This window comes from Nicrophorus vespilloides, unplaced genomic scaffold (genome assembly GCF_001412225.1).
Source record: "Nicrophorus vespilloides isolate i.1.1-1 unplaced genomic scaffold, Nicve_v1.0, whole genome shotgun sequence".
In the NCBI taxonomy this organism is placed as follows: domain Eukaryota; kingdom Metazoa; phylum Arthropoda; class Insecta; order Coleoptera; family Silphidae; genus Nicrophorus; species Nicrophorus vespilloides.
The window spans coordinates 1-11,172 of NW_017096243.1; the positions used below are offsets into that span (position 1 = coordinate 1).

The 11,172-nt window shown below is 30.9% G+C and overlaps 2 protein-coding genes across 2 annotated transcripts; both read right to left on the reverse strand.

The window, feature by feature from the left end:
* Positions 1-1,620: 1,620 nt before the first annotated feature.
* Positions 1,621-2,511, reverse strand: LOC108556374. The gene is made up of 2 exons (XM_017912454.1): positions 2,271-2,511; positions 1,621-2,206 (listed from the first exon to the last, which is right to left on the reverse strand). Exons 1-2 carry the CDS (start codon positions 2,316-2,318, stop codon positions 1,856-1,858), a joined length of 399 nt encoding a protein of 132 aa, XP_017767943.1. The 5' UTR covers positions 2,319-2,511; the 3' UTR covers positions 1,621-1,855.
* A 1,439-nt stretch (positions 2,512-3,950) lies between these two features.
* On the reverse strand, positions 3,951-4,561 carry LOC108556373. The gene is made up of 3 exons (XM_017912453.1): positions 4,532-4,561; positions 4,292-4,465; positions 3,951-4,241 (listed from the first exon to the last, which is right to left on the reverse strand). Exons 1-3 carry the CDS (start codon positions 4,559-4,561, stop codon positions 3,951-3,953), a joined length of 495 nt encoding a protein of 164 aa, XP_017767942.1.
* Between the last annotated feature and the right edge of the window lie 6,611 nt (positions 4,562-11,172).

Consider the following 11,172-nt stretch of genomic DNA (forward strand, 5'->3'; position numbering starts at 1 on the left):
AACATTCAGCTTTCATATGTATCTTTTAGATTAATTCTATCTAGTATAGTTTTCGAGGAAATCAATGAAATGTGAAAACACTGCTTTTTCGAGCATTTTTTCAAATTTGAACACGAATTACAGTCAAACGGCTAAAACCACAGTAATATATCGATACTTGCTAGATTCCCCAAACATTCAGCTTTCATATGCATCTTTTGGATTCATTCTATGTATTATAGTTGAATTCAATGAAATGTAAAAACACTGCTTTTTCGAGCAGTTGATAATAATACTAATGTTTTTGGTTGCGATTTTCGTATTGAAAATGCGATTTCCATCCTAAATATTTAGTGATTGAATGAAATGATGCTAATTATAATTGATTAGCAGCGGATGGTTAAACAGCGGCAACGGGATTTATTAATTAAATTTGCCGAATTTCGCGAATATTCCCTCCTTTCATTCGGACAGGTTTAATTTGGGGTTTATTAAATGGAATTCGAAATAATGATATAAAAAATATATATACTCTGTATGCTCGACGTATTAAAATAATAATTCTAGGTCATAGCCAATTTCAATCTCATTCAATTAGCAACGAACAATTATTACCAAAATGCTATTTCGAGGCTTCCCCGGCTATTAAAAGCACACAAAGAGAGATATAGAGGGTGGAGATGACTAATAAATACGCTTTTAATTTATAATTTCCACGTGCATTTTGCGCATTTCAAAGGACAAATATTCGAATTTTCCTGTATATTTCAAAAACAAAGTAGGCTTTTTTTCTCCCTTTCTTCTTTTGTTTTTTTATAAATATTTTACTAGATGGAAAGTTACCTTCTTTCTTGTTGTTGGCTTAAGTTAAAGTTTGAGAGCTGCATGAAACGTGTGTAGTTCACGTCTATAGAATTCTTTCCTTTTTTTTCGAATCCCAAGACGAACGTTTCTCTTCGTTTTTTTTGGTGAGAGTGAGTGAAAAAATAATATAAACTTTTCAGGGAAAAGTGAAACTGCACTAGATCATTCGAACGAGAATCCCTTTGACTCGTGCGTGACTCAATTTCAACGTGAAAATCCGAATATCTACAGAATTGATTTGTAAAATTTTTGCGAAGAAAGTAATGCATCTTTTTTTTCAATTTTTGTTTAACAATTGAATGAAATTACTCTAAATTAGTAAACTTTATAATTAAAGTTTTGATTGTCAAAAAAATTAGTAAACAACAAAAATATTTTTTTCAGATAAATTCTGAAATTGAGTTTTTTTTTTAAATTATTATTAACTGATTTCATCTTTCTTCTTCGTTCAGAGTCTATTTCCTCCCTATTTGCAGAAATACTAAATGTATTTATTGTAAGAAACAAGAGGGAAAGAAAGAAACGACCTAAATCAACTTTTTCTTTCTTTCTATATTGATTCGTTTCGCAACAAATCTTGAAATTGAATCTAATTATTAACGGTCTCTGCTTTTTTTTTCTTACTCGCCCTTCATATCGATAAAACTGTTAATAATAGGAAAGGAAACAGAGAAATAATGGAATTTTTCAAACGAAATCTGTTGTAAAAATATATATTTATTTTTTTTGACAATATTGCAATTTTTCGTACAAAATGATTTTGTTTTGTACGAATTACACAATATACATTTAGATTTAGTGTATAGAAATATAATTAATGATAGTTTAAAAAGACAAGAATAAACAACTAATTGTAAAACTAAGAAAAATGTTTACCTCATTTCTTGATTAAATAGAAATTTTCGAACGAATTTACATATAAATATTAAATAGTCAAACATAGAACAAGTAGGTTTGGAAATAGATCAATTCAATAATAAATTTCAGAAGACAAATTGAAGCGATTTCAATTTCAAAAATATCTTTTCCTGAAATAACTTTTAAGTTGGTAGCAGTTGCAAAGTTTTTTTGTTTGGTCACACGATACGCATTTGTTATCCACCACGTCTGTTGCGTCATTCTCAATCAGTTTGTTGTTCATGAAATCTATGTAGATTTCTATCCTATTTAAAAGCGGATCAATGTCGATCTCGTCAAGTCCGTAGTTTTTCAGCGCGAATTCGTTTTCGGCGTCTCGCTTCAACTTCTTGAAATCACCCAAAGATCGTCGTCTCTGCTCATGTAATTCCTCGATCTGTTTGAGAATATGATCGCTGTACACAATCTTTTTCGAGTTTCGATTGCTCTGCTTATTATAATAATACTGAAGAAGAAAAAGCGGTTAAGAAAAAAAATATTTTTCGGTACGAATTTTTTTGAAAACTCACAGTTTTTCGGTATTTGTTGTCGTCATTTTTGGATGAAATAATGTTCATCGTTGCTTCTGATTCGTTTATGAAGATGATTTATAAAATAATTCTAATTCCCTTAAAGAATTACACCAATTTAACAACTATTTATTTGTATAAAAACACACACTTTTCTCGTCGAATTATCACTTTGCACAAAATAAATATTAAATAACAAACAATATTTTAAATACTACGCTTATTCAGTCCACATATTTGGTTGTTTATAAAGCGCAAATCATATGCGAATCGCAAAATATATCAAGGTTTAAGATTTAGTGTCGAACAAAAAATTTGGAGAGAATCGTTTTGCAGAATTTTTTATTATTCGTTAATATTATTTTTTCACGATTTCTTAAAAACTATGAATAGCAGAGAAAACTATCATGTGCAAATTAAAGCTAAAACTGTAGAGAATTAATGACGCTTTAGTAATTAGTTAAGACTCAAAAACTAATCGAGTAACTCGCTGTCAAAGTTAAGATACCATATGAAATTTTAATTTTTTTTCCCCTAATTTTTTTATTGAATTTTATCGAAACTATCAATGAAAATTTTACATTTTAGTGAATAGAAAAATTATATCTGAATATAGAATTAAGATATAAATTAAAATTAATGAAAAAAGAAACTTGCAGAATTCATAGTTTGTATTATGATTACCTGAAAAATATTAAAGGTCATTCCATCAATTTTCTGGAAAAACCATGCCCATAAAGTTTCTTCGCCTCTCGTCTTTCCTGTTATCATAAATAAGTTGGAAATCCCTTTGAAATGATCGGTTTTAAAGTTGAATGAAGTTGTGAAAGCTTCAAGTAATTAATACAAAATTTGCCGGTGGCTCATTATAAATTGTACAATTTTAGTAACTGTATATCAATTACAAATTGCATTGTTTTATGGATGATCCAGGATTTAATGCGATACGTGTTTTGATAGTAAATCACGTTTCATAATTTAGCGCTCTTTTGTGTACAGATTTTAGTGTGTATGTGCGTTGCCATTAATTACACATTTTGCAATAGTTCGAGGCTTTAGTTTATAAAGCGAATCCGTTGGAATCGTTTCAAAATTAAATTAAATCGGAATATTCCGAGCGCAACATTAATTTTCATATAATTTTTTGTTGTTGTTTACAAATTTCACCTCAACAATCGTTATGTTTCGACCACAAATTCGTAATTTATTTCACATTCTGCCTATAATATAGCATTTCGAACTGGTTTAAATGTGATATTGGATTCGATCAATTTATCAACAAAATTTATGTAAATTATATCGAAAAATTGAATTCAATCAATGATTTAATAGAAATTATGAAAGTTTATACAAAACTGAAATATTTTATTCATTTGCAGTCCTTTAATTTACGTGAAAAATCTAAAAATACGTCTAAAACATTCACGTTTATAATAAATGCAGAATTCCAATGACCGCGACGAAAATACAACTAATTGATTTTGATAAATGGTTGAAAACGATACCTCTTGAAATAGATTTCCTCGGGAATGCGAACATTTATTTCTGAAGAATTAACTCTAAATGTTCCACAAATAAACGCTGGAATTTTGCAAAAAAAAAAAATGTAATAATTTATTTTAATTCATAGCCATTTCGTAATACTGTTATATAATTGTTGTTGTTAGAAAAAGTGTGTAATTAAACGCGCGAATTTCTTCTAATCAACTTTTTGAAAACCTTGAAAATTCCATTGAACTTTTCATCATTTCTCGGTTGCTCGAATTCGTGCTTGTCCACTTCATCCAACCACTTCCACATCTTCGAATCTTTAGTTTCGTACGGTTTGATCATTTTTTCGTAATTCTGCACAAACAACACGTTTGTTTGTGTCAACTTTAACACTGTAACTTCTTCATTATTTTGATTGTTGTCTCTCCTAGTTTCTGGCTTCTTCGTATCCACTAATTTCACGCAATCGTATTCGGAAATCTGCAAAATTACAAAATTAGAAAAAATTTAGATTAAACTGAATTGCTTACCTTCAACATTTCCATTGACTTTAAGAAAGCTCTCAACGTTGTGTAACCGAAATAGCTGAAAGGGATGCCGATTCCTGTTAACTCCTCAAACTCATCATCTAATTGGTATATAGATATTTGGTAATGGCAAGGAGCGAGTATTGTTTTGATGAAATCCTCGCATTTCTCTTGATCCTATAAACAAAATAAACCAAAATTATTTAATCAAAAGTTACAAAAATACAAAAAAAAAAATCTTACCATTACGACTTTCTTAGCGAAAAAGTTCATGTTTCTTTATAAAGTTTTCAAAATAAAGTATAGATGTGCACTCTGAAAGCTTATCGTTTGAAATGAATGAAAATCAAAAACTGCAGCATCTTTTATATATACATAACCTTAAGATCAATAAAACCTACCTATCTACCTACCAATAAAACCCTAAGTTTTATTGCTGCTAAATTCCTAAAACTTCTTTTAATTATTTCTAGGAATTTGAAGGAAAATATTATATTTACAAAGAAAAAAAAGTACATACAGATATTTTTTCATTGTAAATTATTTTAATAGTTAAATAATTATAGAAGGAAATGGGAGAGAATAATAGTGCTTTTATTTGTTTTCAATTTTTACCTAACCTAAATTTAAAATCAATTTGTTACATTGTTGCATAACCTTATATTCAAATGTCATTTTGTTTATGTCACTTGTCAAAATTAATTAAAATGTCATTAAAGGCGGATTGTTTTTAATTAATAATTAGTTTCTATAGTAATCATTTTGAAAATTGTTTTATTTTCATTAAAAATATAACTATAAAAATCAGCTGATTGTTTTGGAAGACATTTTGATTTTAACCTAACCTTAAAATATCAAAATAAAAAAGGGTAATTCACATAGAAAATTGTATATTTATATAAAGATTAATGACGGCGAGGACGAAATCGAAGCGAGGCAATCAATTATCGTTATTGCTCACCAATAAAACATTGGAAAATGCTCACATACAATTGTATATATATATATATATAATTGTAATTGTAATAGAAAGCATATGGAAATGTGTTTTTAAATGGAACTCAATTGATCCCAATCCAGCAATTCCCATCGTCATTATTGCTATTGTTTATCGATGCACGTAAATAGCGTAATTTATTTACACGTAACAACGTATAAATACGTGTGGGTTAATGCGTTATTAATTCGGGTTTGGGAGAGACGAGAAGGGAGGAACCACTTGTTGTTGTTAACACGGTCTGAATGTGGGTTAATGGCATTAAACATATGGGCGTCCCGACGCCGACGCCGCAGCTTTATTCACATAAAAAGTGCGCTTCTTCTCTTGTAATATTTAAAGCAACATTGTTTCTGTACGATTAATTACGCAATCATTCGTCTCATCTGGCCTGAATCAATGGATTTCATCACAATGCCATCAACATTTCAATTCTCGCAAAGATCCGTTTACGTTTGTTTCGAGCAACATCTTCTTCGTGCAACCCATTTGCTAATTACCGCCGCAAATGGATGGAAACACTTGCGATGATGACGCAACGTTTCGTTTCCAAATACGAGCGAAATGAGTGTAATTACGACAATTTCGCGAAATAAACGTAATTATTCCAGTTTCTTTGTTGTTGCTGTAGCTGTTCATCGAATTTAGGACCTAGAACCGATCCTAGCGGAACTCAACGAATACGTCGCATTTGTTTTGTATCGATTTTGTTTTTGTTTTTTTGTTTCGTTCGCAGGCGTCGCGATGCAACCCCTTTCTGTAAAGGTTAAAACCCGGTGCATTTACCCATCGTTCTATTTCTGTGTGATAAATTGCGACCGAAACTGACGTAACAGAATTACAGAGTGACGGTGGGCGTACAAAAGCGACAAAAGAGGAACGAATCGATGCATTTTTTTTTGTTGTTGTTAACAGAAATATGCACTTCCTTGGGCGTCCTAAAAAAAGAACTCGGGACTCGGGAAGCTGGCGAATAACTTGGCAAATGTATCTATTATTCTATCCATCTTTTTCGGCAATATCCGAAAATAACTGTTACGGCATTGCAATGCAGACACGAATACTCGTACACAAAATGCGGTTGATTCGGAATACAGATGCCTTCTATGGCAATAACTAAATACTTTTGAAAAGCGTTGAAAAACAGATTAACACATAAACCGTATTGGAATTACAAGAATCGAGATGATGATGATATTTATGTCCTTTGAATACTTCTTTACACAAATCCTTTCTAATCGCATGTGTTGTGCTGGTCACAATTAAAAATAAATCCGGGGAAAACGCTGCTTCGAATGGAAATCTTGGAATCGGACTCTCATCCATTATTTAGATGATTGCGCAAGTTGTTAAGAAGAGGTGGTAGTGGATGAGACGACGTGCGCGTGCATCTCACACGCGCCTCTCTTCAAAGAACTCTTAATTGTTGTACCAGATGTCGATGAAGCAATGTATATACACCGTCTTTAAACTCAATTTAGAGCTAACAATGCGCGATCGTGTTTCTATTCGGATCAACATCATCAACTTTCTCGTTTCATTAATTTGTTCACTTCATAATTACCTTACTTAATGTTGCAATCCATCAAATTTGTAGATACATTTTGTTGCTCAAATAATTATGAAACTTAAAAATAAAAAATGAAATAATTTCAGTAAATGTTAACTAATAAATGTTAATAATAATTGTAATTCAATTAAACGTAATAAAATCAATTAATTTTATAAAACTAGAAATAACGTCAGTTGTGATTGATTTAAACGTCAAAATCAGCTGTTGGAAATGGACGACATTTTGTTTTGATTCGCTGCAACTGAGGTTAGGTTATGTTAGTTTTTAATAATAATGTTATTCACAATAGTTAATGTTAATTCGTAATGAACTTTAAATGGATATTACAAACGTATAATAAAAAAATAATTAATGAAACATTGTCAAATGTTGATTCATAATGCATAATTTTTCGTGTTGCATAATGGAATTATTTCGTATAATAATGGTGGATTTGCATTTTCGCTTATGGAAAAGTCGCGCATTCATCGCATGGAAATAATAAGTGCGGAACCGTTAAAATTTTAATGGCATCATTTGCATTTCTGCTGTTCGCTGTTCGTCCAATTTGTCAGCGAGATGATTCAGTTTTCTTGCACTTACAAACCAAACACAAACACCGGAATTATCCACGAATAATGATCTCATATCCTATTATCGAATCTGCAAACATACAGGAACATAGTTTTTTTTTTCAATTTTGATTTAACTTAACCAGAATTGATTAATAAGTGTGGAATAGATAAAAATGATCAATTTTCTTAGTAAATAGTCCTTGGAATTGAAATTACTCATATCTAGGACAATAAAAGGATTAAGGTCCAATTGTATTGGAATAGTTGCAATTGCTCAAGTCTCAAAGGACTACTCCCATGTAAATCTAAGACTTTCTGTAACGTTTTATCTAAAATGGAATCTCCTCAAGAGAGCTGTGCATAATTGAATAAAACTATAAACAAAAACAAACAAAAAAAGGAATGTATGCGGAGGTTATCCTTCGGTTTCGCCGCTTCAAATGGTTCAATATTCACTAAACAAGTCACGTTCCTTTTAATGAATGTTAAACCCAAAAAGTGGACCTGCGAAACGAGTCCGAGCCATTATAATTTTCTGTGCAATTCCGCACATTTGAAGTATGAGAAAAGAACGAAATCAACAGCAGCAGCAGCAGCAACAGAAGTCCATATTATTCAAGGACGAAATACAAACAAAACGTTGTTGGCACGTCATTCGCTCGCGCCGATCGCATCGTAAATTGCGTAACACAACACAGACACAAGTTGTATGTGTCGCCTCACGATCCTCCGCCGCCGCCGCCTTCTTCCCCATTATATTTTCTTTTTTATAATTTATTTCTGCTCTCTTCCTCCTTTTGTTGTGTTACGCACATGCACGTATCGATGATATTCCTTTCTTCTTGCAAATTATTGCAGGCATTATTTTTAGCATCGCCACTTGAATATTAACTCGAGTGTGCTAGAGTTTATAAATAGCCGCAGCAGTTATTTATATGATTTATTTAATTTTGTCTTTTTTTTGTTTTGTTCATGGCTCATGCGAAAAACTGCATTTCGAAAGGGTTTTTCTCGATCTGCGAATTATTTTCGGAAACGTCAATTCGAGACGCGAATTATTCGACTGCACGTGTTCACTTGCATAATCGTAGTTTATAAATGAGAGAGAGAAAGAGAGAGTGATCATTTATAGGTTGGAAGAATTGTCTGCTTCTCTGGGTCGCTGTCCACTTCGTGAATTATGATTTAGCGCAGTTTTCAAGTCGTAAAATGCGGTCATTATTTCGCACGTTTTTGGCCACCGCCGCCGCCACTGCATGTAGCTGAAACGTTCGGCTCGTTGCGCAACCGACGAAATCCGTAATGCTTTAAATGCGAATATACAATGTTAACAATTACCAAATGGAATTTCGGTAATGTGGGACGACTGTTATTTTTAATGTAGTTCACTTATTTTCATAATGTTCTAAAAATTGATCACGTCGCTGATCTAGACGTACAACATAACCTTACTTAACTTAACCTAAAATTAATTAAACTTAATATATCTGTAATGTAGAGTTACCTAATCTTACTGCACATAACGTAACTTTACCAAACCAAATATTTAGTTTCACCTAACCTTCTAAGTTTGAAACTATTTCATTTTTATTTATATAAAAATATATGCGAATGTTTAATGTACAGAAACAAATTTAAAAATTTACTTTATAATGATTTTTGAAATGATTTCATATTTTACTAAAATCTGCATTTTAATATTTGTAGTCGAAAAACCTAACCTAGTTCAACATTACATTTCTTAAACTAACCTCACTTTTAAGGTTAACTCTGAAAATCTTAGCTTACCAATATTGACATTATCAGACATAAAATAGCAACATAACCTAACCTAAAAATCTGCATTTTAATATTTGTAGTCGAAAAACCTAACATTACATTACATTTCTTAAACTAACCTCACTTTTAAGATTAACTCTGAAAATCTTAGCTTACTAATATTGACTTTATCAGACATAAAATAGCAACATAACCTAACCTAAAAATTTGCATTTTAATATTCGTAGTCAAGCTTGATTTCAAGGTTATCTCCGATAATGTCAAAATACCAAGATAACTTAACGGCCCTAGAGTTAAGAAAATCCTAAAAATCTAAGCTTACTAATATTGACATTATCAGACATACAATAGCAACATAACCTAAAGACACTAGAGATTACAAAAGTAACCTAACTTAATAAGTACTCTTATTCAACATTATATGTCTTAATCTAACCTTACTTAATATAACCATTTTTTGAATAAGTTTGAAAAGTATTATTAACTGTAAAATTATAAAAAAAAAAACGGCTTTTTTTTTATATAAATTTGCATTTGCATTTATTAATTATATTTACTTATTGTGCACTTCTCCTAATTGCATAGACTAATTTTGCAATCGACCTTTACTCGTCCAATTATATATATATTTTTTTGGTACCATCATTAGCTCACGTAATAAATATGGGATTCGGTCGTGTGAAATTGGTGTGAAGGAAGGAATGAAGGTAAATATAGCAACGTTCGTGGCTAATTGCGAGGATTCCATTAAAGCGATTTAAAGCTCGGATTAGCATCGCAACGGTAATAAATTCATCACGTTTCTTTCTCTCCTCTCCACTTTTTTCACCTTCACTCTTTGTCTCTCGTGCACAAAATCCACACGTAAGTCCTTTTCTTTTCACCACCTCACCTTAAACTCTCATTTCCCTTCCAAAAATTCACTTTCAAATTAGCAAATCCGGCTGAGCAATGGAAACACGAACGAAAAGAGCGAAGAATTACCAAACCATTTATTATACCGGAGATTAATTTCAAGCTTAAAATTCAATATTTTTATAGCAAATCATCAATTACTAATTAATTAGCTTTAATATTACATACATTTAGTGTACAAATTTAAATCTATATTTTTACACAATTTATTTCTTGATTTTTTTAACAAAACAAACAACTGTTGTTGTTCGACAACTGATTCGCATTAAGCAACGACAATCCGATTGTTACGTACATGACTTGCGTTTTTTTTGTGTTTTGTTTCTAAATTCATACTTCTTTTTTTTTCTTTCGTTATTCCATAACATCCGTCTTCTGGTTCTTACCTTCTTTTTCCCATTACTTTTGACGTTTTCCATCGAATCTAGTAAACGCAATCCAATTTGTTCGTACACCCGAAACACGAGTTTGCGTAACACTTAACCTTAAAAACTGTACGTAATGGAACGTCAATAATTTTTGATTGATTTAACAATACAAAATTTAATTAAGCGCGTATCCGTTTCGTTTTTTTTTTTGGTCGGTATATTCGCAATACAAATTATAATTAACGAGATGAAAACCTATTGTTGCGCGTGTGTGATGAATATTTCGAAAATTTATTTATTAATTAATATTTCATTTGTGCGAGGACAGTTGCAATTAAATATAATTACCAAAAATGAATTCATCATATATAATTCAGTGATAAATTTATGTTAAATTTTCAATTTGCAAAAGTAAAATAAATTTTATTTGACATTTTGTACAAAAAACAAATGCGGTTTCATTCATAAAATGTATTGTTTTTTATATATTTTAACTGATAATCAATTAAGTATGGTTTTGATCAAAGCGTGGATAGAATTTAATTTCGTTACCGTTTCCAATTTGTTGCTTCTGTTGCGGTTGTAAAATGCAAAAAAGTAGGCGTAATGATTGAAATAACTGTCATTGAGTAAATTATAGGCGTCCCTAGTAACCATAACAAATAAAACGCGTCTTTAGCAACTGTCATTGATTACGT

Bases quoted from the DNA above. Each gene is read 5' to 3' on its own strand.
- LOC108556374 (XM_017912454.1), bottom strand. From the start codon at position 2,318: ATGAACATTATTTCATCCAAAAATGACGACAACAAATACCGAAAAACT. The intron at 2,207-2,270 runs GTGAGTTTTCAA...TTTCTTCTTCAG, and splicing joins ACAACAAATACCGAAAAACT to TATTATTATAATAAGCAGAG.
- LOC108556373 (XM_017912453.1), bottom strand. From the start codon at position 4,561: ATGAACTTTTTCGCTAAGAAAGTCGTAATG. The intron at 4,466-4,531 runs GTAAGATTTTTT...TTTTGTTTATAG, and splicing joins TCGCTAAGAAAGTCGTAATG to GATCAAGAGAAATGCGAGGA. The intron at 4,242-4,291 runs GTAAGCAATTCA...GTAATTTTGCAG, and splicing joins AGTCAATGGAAATGTTGAAG to ATTTCCGAATACGATTGCGT.